The sequence below is a fragment of the Elgaria multicarinata genome, chromosome 9 (assembly GCF_023053635.1).
Source record: "Elgaria multicarinata webbii isolate HBS135686 ecotype San Diego chromosome 9, rElgMul1.1.pri, whole genome shotgun sequence".
Classification (NCBI taxonomy): Eukaryota; Metazoa; Chordata; class Lepidosauria; order Squamata; family Anguidae; genus Elgaria; species Elgaria multicarinata.
This window is the reverse complement of record NC_086179.1, coordinates 96,025,934-96,047,527: the sequence shown is the minus strand read 5'-3', so window position 1 is coordinate 96,047,527 and position 21,594 is coordinate 96,025,934. Positions and strand designations below refer to the sequence as shown.

General features: G+C 46.5%; 1 protein-coding gene across 1 annotated transcript in view; it reads right to left on the bottom strand.

Annotated features, from left to right (window-relative positions):
- The window catches only part of BORCS5 (BLOC-1 related complex subunit 5), a 63,424-nt gene extending 42,043 nt beyond the window's left edge, over positions 1–21,381 (bottom strand). The window contains exons 1-2 of the mRNA XM_063134381.1: positions 21,181–21,381; positions 13,834–13,977 (exon numbers count right to left, since the gene is read on the bottom strand). Coding sequence (XP_062990451.1) covers positions 13,834–13,977; positions 21,181–21,241 — 205 coding nt within the window. The 5' untranslated portion in view covers positions 21,242–21,381. The remainder of the gene's footprint in view (positions 1–13,833; positions 13,978–21,180) is intronic.
- Positions 21,382–21,594: the final 213 nt, after the last annotated feature.

Here is a 21,594-nt window from a genome sequence, read left to right as displayed (position 1 = left end):
AACAATTCCATTTCCATAACTTGACATTTCATTGCCTGGACAGATTTCAAATTCTACGTTTTCTTCCCTTGCCCCAGCTGAGATTAAGGGATTGTATAATAAACCACCCTTATTATATAGGAATACTTGTGCCACACTTTCCGGCCAGAAGGGCCCCCAAGGAAGCTCACAATTATAAAATATTTGTCTCACACACAATTACAATTTAACAAAGCTCAGCAACGAATTAAAAAAATCACATCAAACCATAAAACAAAGAAGTATTTGCTTCACATGACTAGCAGCCATAATTGTGTTGCTCTTCACATAGCGAGCAAATGTGTGTGTGCGTGTGTGTAGGTGGGGTTAAGGAACCTTTTGCCTATGGGCCAGTTTGAATGATCGCCGTGAGCCTACCATAGCTTATTTAACTACACTCAGGCCGAAATGGGAAGCTGCTGGGGTCTGGATTGAGCTATTACTGTATTTCTTCAATTCTAAGAAGAACGGATTTTAAGATGCACACTAATTTCAGTACCACCAACAGAAAAAAAAGCTTTGATTCTAAGAAATAATAAACGCACCCGCGATTCTAAGACGCACCCCGTTTTTAGAGATGTTTATATGGGGGGAAAAGTGCATCTTAGAATCAAAGAAATACGGTAGGTCACCAGTTGCATATCCTTGAAATTTTAGTGTCATGAACTGCAGACAGAATCTATTGGAATCTGGCAATTTTGCTGGAACAGTGACTTAAACCAGGCCGTTCCCAGGATATACACTGTCTCACTGAACTAGATGTAAAAAGAATTATGCAACTTTAAGCAGGGAACTCTGTGTAACAGTTATGCTGCTATGTAGAAGGATAACCAAAAACACCCTTATTCTTCGTCTAATTCTGTCTTCAAAGCTTGCAGACAAAAAAAAAACAACCCGCTGTGTGTGCGTGTGTATTACACATGTAGAAAACATATTAAGTTTACATCGAACTGTTCTCCACTCCTCTCGCATTCCTTTTTCTTCCCCCTCCTCCCCGCCTTCTCATGTTGTGCTGTTTGTGCGGAAAAAAACAGAGGCCCTGCTCTTGCCAAGGGTGACCTCAGCTCATTCTTATTTGGTGATATGCAGGAGAATTTCGCTCTAAAACACTTGCAGAGTTTCAAAGCCCCCAAGGTTATTGGCGGCCTTTTGCTGCCTGCATTTGCTCCTTGCTTTCCAGTATTATTTTTTTAATTCAATAATTTTATTATTTTCTACAGAAAGCAAAGCACATGAGGAAAAGGGGTTTGGGGGAAAAATACAAAGGTTACATAACATCACATACAATACCAGCACATACAGTGCTGGTATTAACATTCAAAGCCCTAAACGGTTTGGGGCCAGGTTATTTGAAGGAACGCCTCCTCCCATATGTACCTGCCCGGACCTTAAGATAATCTACAGGGGCCCTTCTCCGTGAGCCTCTGCCAAAGGAAGTGAGGCAGGTGGCTACTAGGAGGAGGGCTTTCTCTGTTGTGGCACCCCGGCTGTGGAACGAGCTCCCCAAAGAGGTCCGCCTGGCGCCTACACTGTACTCTTTTCATCGCCAACTGAAGACCTTTTTATTCTCTCGGTATTTTAACACTTAATTTTAACTTAAATTTAAATTTTACTGTTCTAACACTGTATTTTAATCTTATATCAATTTTGCTGCGTGGTTTTATCCTGGCTGTGCTTTTTATACTGTATTTTGTATTTGTGCTTTTAACCTGTTGGCTGTTTTATTATGGTTTTAATTTTTGTGAACCGCCCAGAGAGCTTCAGCTATTGGGCGGTATAAAAATGTAATAAATAAAATAAATAAATACATCTAATAAAAAACACATATACATAAGGCCATAATCCATTTGAAGCAATCTTCATGTCAGACGTAGGCTATCAGTTATTACCCTCTAACCAGGAAAAATACAGAAAAAGAACCACAGATTATATATAAAATCCACACACAAATAGACCATTTTTCTGCAGCTCTTCAATATCCCCTATCAGGGGCTTTCAGCCCATTACAAATGAGATTGTTGATTTGTTTGTTTGTTACTGCACTTGTTTTTGGGGGGGAGGGTGAAGATGGAGGAATTGGGGAGGAGGGGAGCAAGGTGGTAGGTGGGTATCACTGGACCCCAGTGGAACAGTGCAGTTGAAGGAAAAGCTAGACAGCCTGGAATGGTCAAGGCCACAGATGAGTTAACCAACTTTGATGGCTTTAAAAGAGGATTAGAAAAATTCATGGAGGATAAGGCTAACAATAGCTTCTAGTCATGCTGGCTAAATATTATCTCTGGGATCAGATGCTGGGGAGCACAAGGGGAAGCGTGTTGCCTGCCCACAGTTCCTGCTTGTGGGCTTCTCACTGGCGTCTGATTGGCCAGCATCAGGATGCTGGACTAGATAGGGCCTTGGTCCGATCCAGCAGGGCATTTCTTATGTTCTTAAATACTAACATACCACATTTTTACTGTAAAGGCAGCAAAGTATTCCAAAGATGCTCCATTTAATCAGTAAATTTAAATTCTGGTGGAATGGAATGAAAAGCAGCATCACGTGTAGCAGAATAATTCATACTGTTCACTGTAGGCTGACTGTCAAAACGGATGTCTATTTAGGGCACAGGGATGGCACAAGGGGGGGCGCCCACAACCTCAAACGTTCAATTAGCACAACAGGAATGCGGTAGAAGAATTTTCCACCAGCTTGTTTTGCGCGCCCCCCCTCTTTTTGCCTTCCACAAAGTGAAGAACATTATTGGTATTTTGACAGAACAAGCAGAGATAAACACACAACAGGCATAATCTTCAGAGGACAAAGAATGGCGTGTCTTCAGTATAAGGCTGGTGTCAATCCTCAAAAGTATGAAACACCAGCTGATATCAGACCTGTGCATTGCCTTCCATGACACAGGGTACACATTCAGACATCACTTTAAGCCATGATGGGTTAATAAGCTACTCACAGTAGCATATTTTGAAAATAAGCTGCTGTTATCCTCCACACAGTCAAACAAATAAGCTCCTGTGCATAGTTTATTCAGCTACGGTGCGTAACCGAAGTCATCCCACCCCAAACGAGTCCTGCTGTAGTCCCCCCATGCCAGCAGTGGCGCTGTTTCACCCACTGACATCGCAGCAGCCTGTTTTAACCTTCCGCAATATCCCAATGAGAGTGGGGAGGTGAATTCAGTGCTTATCACCTCGATAAGGGATGGTGACTCTAAAGCAGGGGTCCCCAACCCCTGGGCCACGGACCAGTACCGGTCCGTTTCTTGTTAGGAACCGGACTGCACAGGTGAGCTGCTTTCACCCCCACCCCACCCCAGCATACCTGGACGCGGGGCGCCATCTCGCCTGCCCAGCCGAAGCGAAGCCAGGACGCTGGGGTGGGGTGGGGTGGGGCAGCTTCGGAACGGAGCGCCCGGCCAGAGGCTGCTCTGGGAGAGCGACTTCCGGGCACGCCGTTCCGAAGCCGCCTGCCCCAGCGTCCTGGCTTTGCTTTGGCTGAGCGCCCACCCAGCTGAAGCAAAGACAGGACACTGGAGTGGGGGGGGGCGGGGAGCTTGCTAAAACCATCCCCTCAACCCCCACCCCCAGTCCGTGGAAAAATTGTCTTCCACGAAACCGGTCCCTGGTGCCAAAAAGGTTGGGGACCGCTGCTCTAAAGCACAGGAATTATGCAGGATTGGGACCAACCTTCATATACAGCCTCCCCTAGTCAGGGGGCACCTGATGCACCATCAAAACCCTGAGCAATTACACACAAAGGAACAAAACCCTGGGTGCACCCAAATAGGGAGGAGCACAAATAAACCCTTGGGAGTTTGCAGGATCGGGTCCAAACTTCATACACAGCTGAAAAAGCCATGTCGGTGAAAAGCACCTTTTGGCCAAAAGGCGGGTGGCAGCTCTAACTACACGGAGGTCTGCAGGAGCGGGACAAAACTTCATACACAGCCGCTCTTAGCAGGGATGAACACAAGGCAAAATGGCGATCCTGCACAGCTGCCGCCACTCAACCGAGACGGTGTCTACTTGGGAAGGTTGCAGAGCACCCCGCTGGGGAAAGGGTTGTGCCAGGATCGGGCCATGAGTGCAATCAGCTGTTAGGCAGATCAAGGGAACGGAGTTCTGCCAGCTGGAGAAGAGCAGCAGTGGTTTTGACCACTCTTACGAAGTGATTTTGCAAGTGACCAAAATAACCCACTGTGACACAAGTATTATTTATTTATTTATTGCATTCAGATCCCGCCTTTTTTCCTCCAAGGAACCCACAATCCTCCTTCTCCTCTCCATTTTAACCTCACAACAACAACCCTGTGAGGTAGGTTGGGCTGAGAGTCTGTGACTGGCCCAAAGTCACCCAGTGGGTTTCCATGGCCAAGTGGGGACTAGAACCCAGATCTCCCGACTCCCAGTCCTACACTTTAGCCACTACGCCACACTGGTCTAGTGGCTAAGCCCATGACGCGTTAAATAACCCACTCTGCAGAGTTATCAGAGTGTGTTATTTTGGCCAAATAAACTATCATGGATTATTTAACCTATCGTGGGTTATCATGACATCCAAACCCAATCAGGTGAAAAAACAGCATTATTCGCACAACATGTACACAAAGTTGCGTTTCCATGTTAGCAGTTTCCATCGCCTTTAAACACAATATTTATTCCCCCATAATAATAATGCTTGTACTTGACAGGTTCAAACAAATCTGTTTGATGCTATGCACACTTATCTAGGAATAAGTGGAACGTGAATCAACGGGGCCGAATCAGAATGTGTCCAGTTTGAATCTCATCTCTGCCATGTACCCATTAGGTGATCTTAGCCAAGTCACTCTCTCTTAGCCCCTATTGCAATATTGTGGATTATAATTGCCATGCCTTACCTCAAGGAAGATTCCTCTGATGAGGAAGAGGAGGGGGAGAACCAGCACAGCAGGCCGCAGCCGAAGCCAGGCAGGGAGCTGGAAGTTTCGGCAGATAGCACCCCCCTGGAACCACAGGAGGAGCAGCATGGCACCTCCAGCAACATTCCTGAAATTCCCCAGCTCCAGGAGGCAGAGCTGGAGATAGTTCAGCCTGTGGAACGCTGCAGAAATAAATGGCAGCAGCAAGAGAGAAGGAGATCACGGCGTGCAAGCCCCCTTAAGAGCAACACACTACCTTCATGAGCCAGCTGTGCTGGTTAACGGCTGGCTATAAATCTGCAGAGCCAGAACTACCCTTTGCTGCAATCAAACCGCCATTAACTGCAGCTTTCCTGCTTCACGCCATGGAGATATTACAGATTCCTGGATCCTTGGCAACCCACCTAGACCACCCTCCTGGACAATCCCTGACTGGCTTTGACGTTTGGATCTCTGACCTTCCGTGAACTGACCCCTGGACCGTTTTGACTTCGCCCCTGCCTTGCTACAGCACTGTTTGGAATCCTGTATACGACCTTGGACTGGACTGACTTTTCACTTTCTTTACCCATGGAACTAGCTGTACCTTGACCAGGGCACTTGCTAGCCTTAAAACAGGACAGTAATACGGATTTACCTTACAGGGTTACTGTAAGCATTACAACAGGATAATGCTTGAAAGCACTATACAAATGTTGAGTGATGATTTATTAATTTCTGTACCAGCCTAGAATGGCTCAGTGGTCTGAATCCGTATAAAGCAGCTTCAGATATTCAAAAAGGGCACGTTCACGCAACATCCGAGAAGATACACGGAATATTATAGCTGAACAGGGCCACAGAAGAACACACTATTAGTACACAGTACAGAATCCAAGTTTGCTGCTGCCCCAATTTATGAGAGCCGAACAAGGGAGGAGCAATCACTGTACCTAAATGTCCCTGAATCTGGGGATGAATAGCATAATGAGAATCTGCAACCCTGGGCCTCATTCCATCACTTTCCTACCAGACTAGGAAACATCTTCAGGGCAAAAAAAGGCACTATTTATTTATTTATTACAGATAGTTTGGGACTTAATACTAAATTTACACCATTGCTGTAGACCAGACAAAATTATAATCCAGAAATTCAGTGGAGCCATCAGTATAAGAGTATTTTGACCTGAAGCTGGGCATTGGCTGTTGCCAAGTGACAGGCTTGCACTATTAACTGTCAGGGATGTTATGAGTGATGAAGGTCTAAAGAATGTCTGGGATGCAACATTCACTCCAATTGGCTGGACATTCCAACATCTCTCAAAAAGATGTCTGCTGGTGCTGCAGAAAAACCTTTGCAGCACCAAAAAAGCAAGCAGCCCACCATAAGGTTAAAAGCTGCATCTTTAAATGAAAACAGAGTTCTAAAGAGACAAATCTTTAAAAAGAAGCATAACACAGATTTTGCAAATGTTGATAAGGGTTAGGGTTTGAACTAAAGGTCATTTTTAAGAGGAATGTGTGTGGGGGGGGGGAGAGATGTTCCATACAAATTAGGCACGAGGAGGAGTCTGCCGTTCCATTTCAGCCCCATCAGCTAGTTGGAGGCACCCTTTAATCTTTAGTAGATTCACCTACTGATTAAAAGCAACAAAATTAAATCAGTAGCCACTGTAGTTCGAATTATAGGATCAGATGATAATCTGGCTGCTGCATTATGAACCGATTTATGCTTTCAAACACATGGGAAAAGCAGCCCCAGGTAGAGCATGATCAATGCAATTGGGAGGTAACCAGGGCATGAATGCCTGTGGCTAGGTTTGGCTCTGCCAGAAAGGCAAAGCAGTCAAAGCTGCTGAAACACACTTTCTGGCTGCTCCCACCTGGGCATCCAGACGGAGTCCTAGGCCCAGAAGCAACCCCAAGCTGCATATCCAGCTCTTCACATGGAGTGCAACCTCATCCAAAACAGGATGAACATCTAAACCCAGATCAACAGAAGAACCCCTTCGACTAACCGGCCCTCTGTCTTGCCTGGATTAAGTTTCAGCGGTCTCTCCCTGTCTCTGAATACTATTTCTTCCTGGCTTGCAAGGAAGGAAGGTTGAAGAGTAAAAAAAAAAAAAAAAAGAATAAGGGGGAAAGACCCCTCTGTGGCCACGTCCTCACAAAAGATTGCTTTCGCTTACTTGAAATCTGAGAGTTGCTTCAAACTCTTTGCCCTGGGAGCTGATTATACAAAGGACATATGAGAGCACTTTATACCCAGTCAAACCATTGGTCCATCCAGCCCAGTATCAGCCTGACTGGCACCAGTTTGCCCAAGATCTCAGAGGAGGCCTTTCCCAGCCCACCTCTCCGCTATCTGAGTGGAGATCAAATCTGGGACCTCATGCAGACCAAGCATAGAATCATAGGAATCATAGAATAGCAGAGTTGGAAGGGGCCTACAAGGCCATCGAGTCCAACCCCCTGCTCAATGCAGGAATCCACCCTAAAGCATCCCTGACAGGTGCTTGTCCAGCTGCCTCTTGAAGGCCTCTAGTGTGGGAGAGCATTCAAGAGGCAGCTGGAGAGCCATCTGTCAGGGATGCTTTAGGGTGGATTCCTGCATTGAGCAGGGGATTGGACTCGATGGCCATGTGTTCTACCAGTGTGTTGCAGCCCAACAGACCACAATGCCTCCCTCATTTCACTAGGACATAAAGCTATATGGCCTCTACTACCCCCATTGTAGATCTTGGTGCTTTGCTATCCTGCCTCCTTTTTGGATACTTACGTAGCTCCTTACAGATTCCTTATAACTCTTTTAACGTAAGCTGTTCTTTGGAGCACTTAAAATTGTACTGCAGTGCATGAAAAAGGCAGTGAATACTGCCACCTGTTGGGAACAACATTAATCTCATACACATTTTTCAAATGGCTGCACAGGACGTGGAAAATCAGAGTAAGAGCCAGTAGTACCAGAACGGCTGCCTCAGAAGGTAGTCCTACCTTGCATTACTTGTACAGTTATGAGGTGTAGCGGTCAACTGTATGGACCACTTCATTACACTCCTGTAGCCTGTGTATTAAAATGGCACTTTTGGATAGAGATATGAAGGCCCGGGAAAAATCAGGAAAAAAACCCACATTTTTTCCAAAGCCTTTTTTGTGTTTTTTCCGACAAATTGAAAAAAAAATGAAGAAAAATGGATTATGGGATGTTTTATTTTAGCATGATGAATAAAACATTTAAGACAACATGTTCAGATATTTATTTCTCCAAATGATTTCTAAAAACTATGTACAGTATCACATTATTACAATTTCTGTGCACCGAGGATAAGCAAGTCCTAGGTTGCAAACTGAGATTACAACTCTCAAATGCAAGAGCAAGATGCATTTCGGCCTCTAAGGGGCAGCACTACCATCGAAGCAGAGACTGAAACTGATAGTGATGGCTATAGCTCAGAAAATGAGTCTGATATCTTGCAGTCACTGACTCTTGGTCCCCGTTTTTTCTCAGTTCTTTTTATGGGAATGGGGGCTTTATGTCTGCTTGACACTGTGGAGGACTAGCGGAGACATAAATAATTTTCTTTGTTATGAAAGTTGATGGTTTCTTCTGTTTGTTTTTAAATTGTTTTTTGCCTGCTCCTCATAAACTGGCAAAACCAAAGAGGTTCCTTACAGTTCAGGTGTTCCTGAGAGAAGACAAATGGCACAAGACACTGGATTCAAACTTTAGCTACCCTATTTCTTTGATTCTAAGACGCACTTTCCCCCCCCCCCCATATAAACATCTCTAAATATGGGGTGTGTCTTAGAATCGCGGGTGTGTCTTAGGATTTTTTTTTTTCTGTTGGTGGTACTGAAATTAGTGTGCATCTTGCATCGATGACATCTTACAATCGAAGAAATACGGTATCTTTTGCTTCTTTTTAAATTTTGTTTTAACTGTTTTATTCTGTTTTTATTTTCATTTTACCTTGTACACTGGTCCGAAATTTTTCAATGGGGAGCGGTATATAAATATTCTAAAGAAAGAAAGAAAGAAAGAAAGAAAGAAGGCAAGGTGGGATGTAAAACTAACAGAGTTCAGAACAGAGTACATGAGGATCATCCTATTCTATCCCTGCAACAACCCTGTGAGGAAGGTCATACTGTGAGAGAAGGGAAAGAGACTTGGCCCAAGGTTACAAAGTGAGTTTCCAGCTGAACAGGATTTAAATAATTTTATTCAACCAAGACAATACATACAAACTTTACTAAGAAAAAAATAAATTTGGCGCCTAAACATCTCAGATGAAAGTACCTCATGGATGTGTCTGGGAAGGCTGTTGTTCCATGCAACCTCTCTTATGGAGCAGCACCACTACAAAGGAGGCCTCTCTCTGATGGCCACCTCCCAAACACTGCCAGGCACGGGCACCCATTAGAAAATCTTGATGGAAGATCAAGCCTTCTGGGGCAAGTTTGATTCTCTATCTCAGGTGTCCATAACCTTTCCAGCTCCAAAGTCCACATATGATGGCAGATTAGAGGCCGTGCATGCACACACCTACCCACCAGCGAACCTGATACAGATTGCTCTTTCCTCACTGCTAGCAAGGGAGCAACGTGTGTGAGGATCTGCCCTCTTCACCCCCTCCCGATGGATCGGAGAACACGTTCCCCAGAAATCATCGTGCAGACTTGCTCTTTCCTCGCAGGCAAGAGCTAAATGTATTGCTGATAGCAATGGTACAATCAACTGGGGGAGGTCAGGACACCTGGGGGGCTGCAGGAAAGGCTTTGGAGGGCCACAGGTTGTGGACCTCCACTCTATCCACTACTACAAAAGGAGCCCACAAATATGGCTGCTAATTGCTTGGGGCAACCCTAAATTTAATCCTTGCAACTAGTTCTGAAAGCCTCTAGTGTACTCTGCCAGAGGAGCAACATTTTTAAAGCCACCATCAGCACTGGGAAGCAGAGTGCACCTCTGTCAAAATGGCACTAGGCTGCAGCTTATGGTGAGCCCCAGCATCAGTGTCACAGGACACGAAAAGGTGGGACATATCCTCAAATTGCCTGTCACTCCTCCCTTCTCCAAGGCTCTGGAACCCCCTTCCCAGGGAGGCTAGGCTGGCTCCCTCTGTGCTACACTTTCGGAGGCAGGCAAAAACTTTTTTGTTTCAGCAGGCTTTGGGAGCTACTCCGGACCTGTGTCAATATATTAGATTCCACCCCCCTTTTAATCTGTTACTGTTTTTTAAAATAAATAAATAAAATGTTTTTAATTTTATTGTAGGTTTAATTCTATTTTAACTTTTGTAAATTTATATTTATACGTTTTAATTGTACACGTTTTAATCCTGTAAACCGCCTTGAGTCTCAGTATTGGGAAAAAGGCGGGATATAAATAAATAAATAAATAATAATAATAATTCTAAAAAAAACCTATCTGGGTAGCAGGTACGATAAGGAATGCACTTCGCTCTGGAGGAAAGAGCAAGAAAGCCAAGCCTTCCAGGCTACTAGAAACAATGGTTGGTTGCCATGACCTGCCAAAATTTGTAGACTCCCACATAGTTCCTAGAGAGAAGATCTCTGCACTGACATGGGCTTATCTTTTTCCTAGCACTCCAACTTTGGTTAAGATTTAATATTTGCTAAGAGACATACTTTCTCATTTAAATCATTCCTCATTTTTTTCAACCACACTCCGACTATGAAACTCCATAAACTCAACTTATACCTTTATGTATTTTAAGTTGCTCAAACTATTAGCGATGTAATGTAAACCATACAAAAAGTTCACGTAAGTAGCTTATGGTGCTTCAGTAAGCTCACAGCCTGGCTGGCAGATTCCTCAGTCAGTCTCCAGTTGTCTGTATTGTTGTGTGTTCTGGGGTCAGTCTAAATGACCTCCAAGCAAACCCTGCTTCCTGCTCAGCTGCCCAGCAGATCTCTTTGCAAGACAAAAGGGTTTTTCAGCCTTCCCAGATTCATTTCCTCCTAACCCCTCACGCCTTGTAGGACAAAACATTGCCCATTTAGGAATTACAGTGGTTGTGTGGGGTTGGGGGAGGTTCGCCTTTTAAATATGTCATATATATATATATATATATATATATATATATATATATATATTGTTTTACTAGGTACAGCACCATGTGCCTTGATGGCAATATAATAATAACCATATAATAGCATGATCCAGCTACTATTAAACACCTTTAGCTACCTAAACTTATGCATGTTTACTTAGAAGTAATTTCCAGAGAGCTCACTGGGACTTAATTATAAAGAATCTCCTTAAATTAATACAGTACGTCTTGACTAATGAGTCAAAAGCATATTACATGTCAGATCTTTTCAGACTAAGCACAATTTATTTATTTATTTGTTTATTGCACTTATATACTTCTCCCATAGCCAGGGCTCTCTGGGCGGTTTACAGAAATTCTAAAATGAAGATTAAAATGAGTATACAAAATTTAACATTTTAAAACACAGAACATACACACATAAAGCATTAACAACCGTTAAAAAACTAAACATGTGGGTGATTAAGATGTGCCGCCATATGCCTGTGCAAAGAGGAAAGTCTTAACCTGGTGCCGGAAAGATAGCAGCATTGGTGCCAGGCGAGCCTCGTCAGGGAGATCGTTCCACAGTCTGGGGGCCACCGAAAAGGCCCTGTCCCTTGTTGCCACACTCCAAGCCTCTCTCAGAGTAGACACCTGGAGGAGGACCTTAGATGTTGAACGTAGTGACTGGGTATATTCACGTCGGGAGAGGCGCTCCGTCAGGTATTGTGGTCCCAAGCCCTGTAAGGCTTAAGAGGGCATGTTACCTTGTCTTGAGGGTATGTGATATTATTGCACTGGGTCATGGGGAAAAATGTTTGAAGAACACTGATATATTATATAGGTCTATGAATGGTGGGGTAGTGTGTAAACTATCATAATATTTCAATTAAAACGTAGTTTTTTGTTGCGGAGTACTTGTTATTTTAATATGTGGCTTCCACACTCTAAGATCAATTGTTGATGTAGGATGGTTTACAGAAATAGAAATATATACATAAATGTAAAATAAGCCTAGACCCCCTTTTCCAAGTTTAGCCCCATCCCCACACCCCCATGAAAAACTGAGAAGTCTATGCCTCTGTTTGAGTTGAGGCCCTGTTAGTGTTTCAAAAAACAAAACATAGATTCTCTGCATAAAGATCTGGCTGCAGTATTTCATAACAGCCACCAGATGTCAGTATATCCTGAGAGGCTTATTGATACCCCAGCCAATGAAAGCGGTTTTCACACTGTGTTCTAGGAAACCCTTGGGTTCCCTTGGACACTGGCTGGGGAGCCCTCAACGAGAAGACGGTCGCTGATGGCAGACCTACACTTCCCTGACGGGCCGGTTGCCCACTGCCACCACTCTTTTCATGCCACATGCAACAGCAAGAGCGCATAGCGTCTGCTCCCAGTCACACACGCAATACAAATGGAACAACATGTGGGTGTGTGAACAAGGTCATGCAGCAACACACTCTTGTTTTCTAGGAAGTATTACGTCAACCCTAACCCTACTGGAAGGGTCGCCTCTTCCCTTTGCAGGACGGAATGTCGCCAACATCCTCCGTGCTGCAGTAAACATAACGGCCAAATGCTGTTTTTCCGGGGCTGGAAAATTTACCCACAAAGGGTTAAGCCCTGGAAGAAGAAAAAATGGACTTTGACACAAACTTTGGACTTCGGATCCTCGATTCTCTAAAGGTGTTACACATCATTACTGGACTGTAAAATGTCAAGGCCTCCTGACTCAACTGTTGATTGAATAATAGGCTGATGAAACTGGGTGCAATACCATGTATGAAATGTATATTATTATTTATTTATTTATTTAAAATATTTATATCCCACCCTATATCACTAAGATCTCAGGGCGGCATATAGATAAAAACATACAGTATTTATTTATTTATTTATTTATTACATTTCTATACCGCCCAATAGCCGGAGCTCTCTGGGCGGTTCACAAAAGAACTCTGAGCTCTCTGGGCAGTTCATAAAACAATAAATATAGACAGTTAAAAACAAATTCAACCATAATCCAAGTTAAAACAATATATAATTTAAAAGCAATAGATGCAGTTAAAACAGTTAAAACAATGTGCCAGTGAGTTTAACCATCAAAGGCTTTGTTAAAAAGCCATGTTTTTACTTGGCGTCGAAATGCAATCAATGATGGCGCCAATCGGGCCTCCAAGGGGAGGGCATTCCACAGTCGGGGTGCCCCTCTCCCTTGTCCCATCATAACGTATATGTTGCATTGGTGGGATGCGGAGAAGGGCTCCTCCAACAGATCTAAGGTCTCGGGCAGGCATATATAAGGAGAGGCACTCCCTCAAGTATCGAGGTCCCAAGCCGTTTAGGGCTTTAAACGTCATTACCAGCACCTTGAATTCCAACCGGAAGCGTATAGGCAGCCAGTGCAGTTCCTTTAAAACCAGTGTTATGTGGGCTCTGTAAGACGTACCTGCCAGCAGTCTAGCAGTTGTATAAAGTTGTACAGATGTAATGGTGGTGTGGGTGGATGCTGGTTGGTGATGTTATGTATGCTGGATGTATTTTTGTACAGAAGACGTTATATACCTCAGTAAAATCTTTACTGAAGAAAAGCTATACGTGTTGTGAGTATATCCTCTTCCTGGAAGGACGGTGCTCAGTGACCAAGCAGAAGAATCAAACGTTGAAGCTGCTGTGTTACTGCTTAATCTCGGCTAAAGTCAATTCCTGACACAAATGTCATGTAACCAACATTTAGTACATCAATCAAACAAACAATTACCTTTTTTTACCCAGTTCTTTCTACTATTTTCCAAAAGTACAGCAACTCAGCAGTGCAAGAATCAGCAGTATAACAAAACACAAAGAAACCGAATTTGGGGGGGGGGGGGGATACCTTACCTTTAAGAAGGGGCTGGAAAGTTGGGATTTCCTGCAACTTGATGACATCTGGGTCATTGCTGACATTCCGTGAGGACTGAGTCCCTTGCGCCACCACCACAATATCATCCATTTTAGCTCGCTGTTTGGCTGGCGACGGGGATGCTGGAACAGACAAATAAAATAAGGAAGCAATGCAAGGCCACAATATAAAACCTCAGCACCATCCCTAATACAAAGTGATTTAACCAAGATTTTTTTAAAATAAAACTACCTACTTACCACAATAGAAGGATTCACTGAGAAAATGATACATTCCTCATACAATTTCCATATAATTAATTCCTTACCAACACATTTTTGTTCTTGTTTGTCCCTGTTCTATAATGTTCTCCTTTTAGTGTCTAAGGACCAATTCACACATGCATATACATCATGCGTATGCTTCAGCTATTGGGTGGTATAGAAATGCAATAAATAAATAAATAAATAAATAAACATCTCCAACAGCCAGGCCGAGGAAAATGGGTCATAGCCCCTTTTCTTGCAAAGCAGCCAGGAGGCTAAGGGAAAGCTCAGAGCCCAGCACTGGTCCGAGGCAGAGACGGGTGTCTTCATAGAACTCTGAGGAAGCCCTGAGGGCCGCAGCACCATGGCCACCTCCAGGCATGACCAGCTCTACCCATGGCTCTCCAGAAAGATGAAGGACCATGAAGCAGTGCAAGGACAAGCCCAGAGCCCCTAGTGCCAGAGACTCAGCAGAGGGATGAGCTCCCAGGACCCTCACACCCACAGGTTCCGCAGATGAAGCAGGGCCATCTCAAGCCAAGGCTGGGGCTCTAGGAGGTGCCCCCCAGGAGGCGGTGTGGACAGCTTTCCCTACAGACATGCAAGAGGAATTAGAAGTATGCCCCAGGACCATCCCTGCCTGCCCTGCAAAGCAGACCAGAGTGACAGCCATCCAGCTTCTGCTGGCATCATCCCAGGCTTGGCGTACCACATCTTCAACCCCGTTACAGAGAGTGACCCAGTAACACCTGAGGTCAGAGAAGAAGTAACACCTGAGGTCAGAGAAGAAGTGGAGCAGTTCATCACAACTGAAGTGGGACAGGTCCTCCCCCCCGAGCTGTCACCTTCCCACGAAGAGCTGGAATGCATTTTTACTAAGGCCAGCAAGGAGACCTTTGTGGAAATGGTCACCGTGGAGGGGGAGACGGTTAATGAGGAAGCCCTAGGAGCTGCAGCTGTCGTCTACACCGAGGAACTGGATGACCCTCCGCAGGAGCAGGATGAAGAAATGCAGGAGCCAGAGGCGCTAGAAGAGGAGCCGCCCCCAATGCTGCTGATGACGCAGGACCTGCTCCAGAAGCCCACCTACTGACGAACGCCCAGAGGTGTGCCCGTCTTCGCAACACGCGCAAAGCAGACTGGCTGCAGGTGACCTGGTCACAGCCACAGAGGCTGCTGGAGAAAGAATCCATGACCTGTTCACATGCATGGTGGCCAAGGAGACCAGACGCACCAAGGACTGCATCCTCAGTGTGGGTGACATGAACCCACAGAAGCCACAGAGGGTTTCACTCAGGCCATAAGGGAGTCGGGGGAGGCTGTGCACCTAGGCCTTATCTACCAGATCAACGGCCAAGGCCACGTCAGCCACCGACACCATCACTGAAAGAGGCATGCGTGACCGCATGGCTGACATCGACCCCAAGGAGTCCAGAATGCCTCACAGCAGCAACCCACCCCATCCCATTCGGATACATTGCCGCCACAGCAGTACCTGCCTCCACCTCCTGCCCATGCATATGGGGCACAGCGCATGGTGACTGCGACACCAGGGCCCTTTGGGATGGCACGGGGAGAGAACGAAGGTGCCAAAATGTGCCCGCACCATACTGCTCGCCTCAGATGAGGAGGGCGAGCAAGGGCCTGGGGGCAGCATTTCATATGAGGCGGAGTAGGCAGCCTATGACCCCTCCCCCATCTGCTCAGCCCGCTGTGCTGAGGTGGGTACCCACCACATGCCCCCCCCCATATTGTGGCAGGCAGCTCCTTTCTCCTGCCATTGCCATAGCAACTCCTTCCCTCCAGTGCAGCTGGATGGTCAAGGATGAAGTGGTCTACATAATCCACAACAATGTTGCTTCTGCCAGCAATGTCCCATGAGAACCCCTTGTTTCCCTCATTCCAGCTTCAGGCCCTCAAGATGGCAGCACCCTGTCATTCCGAACGGGCCCAAGGCCCACTCTTCGCATGAAGATGCAGGCCCAGCACCACCGCCACAGGCGTCCATGGCGAGGAGGTTTGTGTGCGCACAGGTGGAAGGGGGGGGGGGACATCTACAGGTAGCAGCCCCTGACACTGGAGCCTGCTATTGCTCCTCTCCCTTTGCACTTATCTTACCCACCCCGGCAGTGAAGTCCACTGAGCGTCGCCTGGCCTTCCTCAGCAGGCTGCAGCTGGAGCGCCACCTGCGCTCTGTGCAGGACCTCCTGGCTGCTGTCAAGTGCCGCCTTGAGATGCCTGGAGCACATTGCGCGGGCTTTCAGTCCCCCTGATCCCTCAAATAGCCCCAGCGGAATAACCCAGCGCCCCCCTCCCATTCCCCCAGCATCAGTGGCGCGTTTCTCCATGGAGTGTGCATCTTTCACCCCCTCCCTCCCCCTCCTGTCCCCCCCCTTCCTCCTTCCCCTCCCCTCTTGGGCAGCTGTGCAGCAGACACAACAATCTGGGCATACAGTCCTGTTCCCACACTGTGGATCTGCCTACTCCCACCCCAGTCCTGCCTCCACCTCCTCTTTGCTAGGGGCCTGCCCCCTCAGCTGTCACGCCCACCACTCCTCTCCATTCATTCTCTTCCCGACCCTCCTCCCCCCCGCCACAGAAGAGCTTTGAAAATGGCCGGCGGAGAAGCTGCCAAGGAAGCTGTCATCCTGGCGGCAGTGGGTGATGGTGCAGTTAATGAAGTGGAAGATGGCCTCCGTGCGAGGCGGCAGCATCTGGGTGCCCTTCTGCCCTGTCATCTACTGTTTGCCAATGCTGGGTCCTTCCAGCCAGTCCTCCTGGCTCTGCGGTGGCAGAGCTCCTTGACTTCCTCCAGCCCTTGCTGCCCGTCTGAGACGCAGCTGCTGCGACGCAAGTGATGGTGGCCAAGAGCACAGCCATGGATGTCCTGGACAGGATCCCAATGTTGGCGACGTCTGAGGACCTGCTGGAGCAGCGCAGTATGGTCCGCTGCTGGGTCCTTCCGCAGACTAACGCCGTCTGAGCAGAGATGCAGAATGTAGAGGACTGGGACAATGAGCACTTCAGAGGCAGCTTCTGCATGTCCTGCATGAAGTTTCACCAGCTGGTGGCTGAAGACAACCCCATTCTGCAGAGAGAATCCACTGTGATGTGTATTACAGTCTCTCGTCGTCTTGCCGTGACACTGTACAAGCTGGCCTTCAATGTGAAATCTTCCGGGAGGGCTCTGAATGAGTTGTACTTCGAAGATGTCATCCGGGGGGAGACATGTGCGGATTCCGGGCCCTCAGTTTCCCACGGGTGGTGGGGGTGCTGGACTCTACACACGTGCCCATCCTGCCCCCCCACCAAGTGCAGAGTGATGAATACTAAAACTGCAAGCACTACTACAGCATCGTTCTCCGGGCTCTGGTGGATGCGAGGGGCAGGTTCCTGGATGTCTTTGCGGGTGTCTCTGTCAGGAGTCACGATACAGCCAGCTTCTGGAACTCCCACTCGTGGGCAAGCTGGCAACAGGGCGCTTCTTCTCCTCCGGGCCAGCTTCCGTGTGCAGGCATGCCATGGGCCCTCTGGTTCTGGCTGACCAGGCATTTGCCCTTCAGCCGAGGCTGATGGCCCCTTACTACTACTCATAAAGTTAAAGGAGGCAGTAGTTGATAAGATAATAGCAACCAATGAGTGCTGAGGGCACACGACTACAATGATGTACAATATATTAAACAATATTAACAACGGGGGTGATAGAAATCTCAATATATATATATATATATATATAGGTTTTTAACTTGCCATAAAATTCTTTCCATAGAATAACAAAATGTCACAATATTTTTTGAACTAACATAAATTTCTTTCAATAAGCTTTTTGAACATAAATGTTCTTTCACTAGGCTTTTTTCATAAATGTTATTTCAACAGGCTTTTTTTTAACATAAATTTCTTTCAATAGGCTTTTTAAACATAGATTTCTTTCAATAAGCTTTTATGCTTTTTTTTACCATAATTTTCTTTCAATAGACTAACATACATTTCTTTCAATAGGCTAAATTTCTTTCGATAGCCTTCTTTAACATGTTCTTTCAATAGGCTTTTTTAACATAGATTTCTTTAAATAGGCTTTTAGGCTTTTTAAAAAACTTATTTTTCTTTCAATAAGCTAACAGTATTTCTGAGAAACGTTTTTAAAAGAATTTTTTACTGAGAAACTTTTAAAGAAAATTTCTTACTAAAGATTTTTACTCACCACCCACCATGGGGATAATGCCATAGTAAGAAATTTTCTTTAAAAGTTTCTCAGTAAAAAATTCTTTTAAAAATCTTTCTCAGAAATAATTCCTGTATCAAGGCTTGTGTAACTTATTTAAAAGAAGCTTATAAAAAAGAAAATCATCTTAATAGTCAACTTCGTGTGCTCGTATAATTTTGAAGCATGTAGTTCATTTAAAAGAAGTCAATGTAAAAAGAAGAATTTCCTCAGCAATAATTATTGTATCAAAGTGTGTTTAAGCTTACAAAAAAGAAAGTTAACTTACTGGTTTGATTTATTGTATCTATACAATTTTAAAGCATGTAATCTATTTAAAAACAGCTTGTGTAAAACAGTATTTTGATTGAATTCTCTCTAGGGTGATATAAACCTGTATCTATTGGTGTTCCTTTCCAGTAATCCTGAAGAAGCAAAAACCAGCGAAAACAGGACTGATTTATACCGGTAACCTGTTTGGTTATGCCTATTGAAAGAAATTTATGTTGGCCTATTGAAAGAAAAGTATGTTTTAAAAAAGCCAAAAAGCCTATTGAAAGAAATCTATGTTAAAGGGTATTGAAAGAAATTTATGTTAAAAAAGCCTATTGAAAGAACATTTATGTTAAAAAAAAGCCTATTGAAAGAAATTTATGTTAGTTCAAAAAACATTGTGACATTTTGTTATTCTATGGAAAGAATTTTATGGCAAATTAAAAAACAAAAAAACATTACTGAGATTTCTATCCCCCACCCACCCCCGTTGTTAATATTGTTTAACATCATCGTAGTTGTGTGCCCCTTACTACTACCCGCAGATGGCCCTGCAGAAGAACTTCAACCACTACCACAGCTGTGCCCACCTGCCTGTTGAGCACGCCTTTGGCTGCCTGAAGGCGCGTTGACGGTCTCACAGTATGCTGCTGCGTTCTGCACAACATCTCCAAGTTTCGTGGGGGGTGTTACTTGAGGATGACCCAGACCTGCCTCGCCTGGGTGATGACTGCGATACCATTCTGGTGGATGGGAGGGTGCATTTCCCGTGCCCTCAGAATCCAGCTGGATCCAGCTTGGGGCATGGGAAGAGGCGTTGCAGGTGTGTCAAAGGATCAGGGAGTGGATCTGGGGGCACTGCCACCATGTGTGAGCAGCAGAAGTGGAGTGAGCTTCATTGGAGTAGCACTGCTTCCTGAGTGAGAGCGCCAACCTCCCCCTTCTACTGCTCCCCTTCATGCAGTGAGGTGCAATGCTCTGAGAAGCCCTAACCATTGTGCCTTAGGGGATGCCAAGCACGAAGGTTGCCCTGCCTTCCTGACTAATACAGCAACCTTTTCCAATGCCCAAGTGGCCGTGTGCCCATTTCTGTAGCCGCTGATGAATAAAGATGCTTCCAATCCTGCCATTGCTTCCAAAAGTTCCTTTGTGAAGGGAACGGGCACCTTGGGCTCGTGTTGGGGGTGCTGGGGAGCATCCCCTCGGGTGAGGGGAAAGTGGGGGGGGGGCTTCCGAGGCTTCTGTAGCCTCTGTCACCTGTGTGCGCCCTTTGGCTGGGCTTTACGTGAGGCTTGGGGAAGCGGAGGTCGGCAGAGGGGCGGGTGGAGAAGAGGAGAGGGGCCTGGGCTGGCTGGCATCGCCAGGGTGACTGGCTGAGCAGCCATGCAGCTATCATGCGGCATCAAGAGTATTAGGCAGCCACAGGCCATTGGGTGAAGTGGGTGTAGGTGTGGCATGAACAGGGAAGGGGCGCATGTTGCATATGTACCGGCAGTTTGCTGAAGTTCTCTGCTGTGACCGGAGATGGAGCCAAGGAGGCGTGAGAGGCGTGCTTTCCCGGTGTTTCGACGTTGGTGGCCATGGATTTCGGGCTGCGGTGGCTGCTGGGATAGCACTGGTAGGCTTGAGGGAGGGCAGGGAAAGGGGTGGGTGCAACGTTACTCAATCGTCATGTTGACTATTACAGGAGCGCAGCTGCGCAACAGGTCGTCTGGGGAGTACCAGCAGTTGACTATTGCCCCCCTCCGTTGACTAAAGTGTCGTCCGAACGCAGCCACCGTCATCTTTTCGGCATCAAGTTAAGGCTTTCCTCTACTCCCCAGCATTTAACAGCATAGAAGTGTTTTTTTTAACAGGTCCTGGGTATTACTGTTCTTGTTGATTATTTAAAATGGTTATACTTTGTAAGTAACTAGTTTTATATTATGGTATTATGTCGTATTTTAGGGTTTAAACCTTTGTAAACCACCCAGCAAGCTTGGGCTATTGGGCAGTATACAAATAAATGCAGGCATGCAACAGAACGTTAAAGACTGCAAAGGGAGATTTAAACACGGTGCTCAGTCAAATCAACCAGGCCTAGTCTACACATGCAGCAGAATATGTAGCAGAGAGAGTTGTCCCAATTTAGGCGGCAGATTGAGAGTGCAGTTGTTTTTTTAATATACCCTTTATGACAAGCTTCCTACAAGTAAAAAAAAATTGCAGACCTACAAGAATGGTTCCACGCCAAGCGTTTCCATACTGTGCTAGTCTTCTACTTGCAGGCAATGTTTTGTTTTTATGTTTTACGCGGGGCAGAACTTAAAACGTGTAGTTTACTCACACCTGCAATCCAAAGTAGCATCGCCTATTCTACCGCACCACCATCTGATTCTCCTGAAAGTCCTTCACACAGTGCGCAATTCACTTAACGGGGTTTGTTCCCTACGGGGGGTTAGGCCAGCTCATGCAAGCCCCTGGTTTCTGTGGGCAAAGGGCGTCCCGCCATGTGAGCCCCCCAACTGCAGCCTGCGGAGCTCCAGCTCGCCCGCAGGCCGGCTGGCCACCCCGACGGAGGCCCCTCGCTCAGAGCCAGGCGGCGGGGAGGAAGGCGCACCCACCTGACGGGTTGGGCTCGTGATGAAGCCGGCTTTCAGCATCTGCGCTCTGCTCAGCTCCCATCGTGAGAGCAGAGGGCTGGCGGCGGCGGCGGCTGCAGCCGAAGGAGACCTCGGCGAGGGCGAAGGTCCGCCCGCAATCGCCTGCGCACCGCGGCGGCGTCCAGGCGCAGCCACCCGACTCTCCGCCGAGCGCAGCGCGCATCCAGGTGCTGGCGAGCGCGCGTCCGCGTCAGAGCAGCTGCCCTGCTGAACACGCAGCTTACAAGCTTCCGGCTTCCCGGCAGCCAGGGAGTTTCGGTTCCCGGGTCAGCAGAAAAGCCTCGCCCACGGGGAACGGGGCGGGGAGGGTCCGGGGCGCCGCCTTAAAGGCGCAGCGCCGGAGCCTGCTAGAGCCAAGCCCGGCGGCCGTGGAGC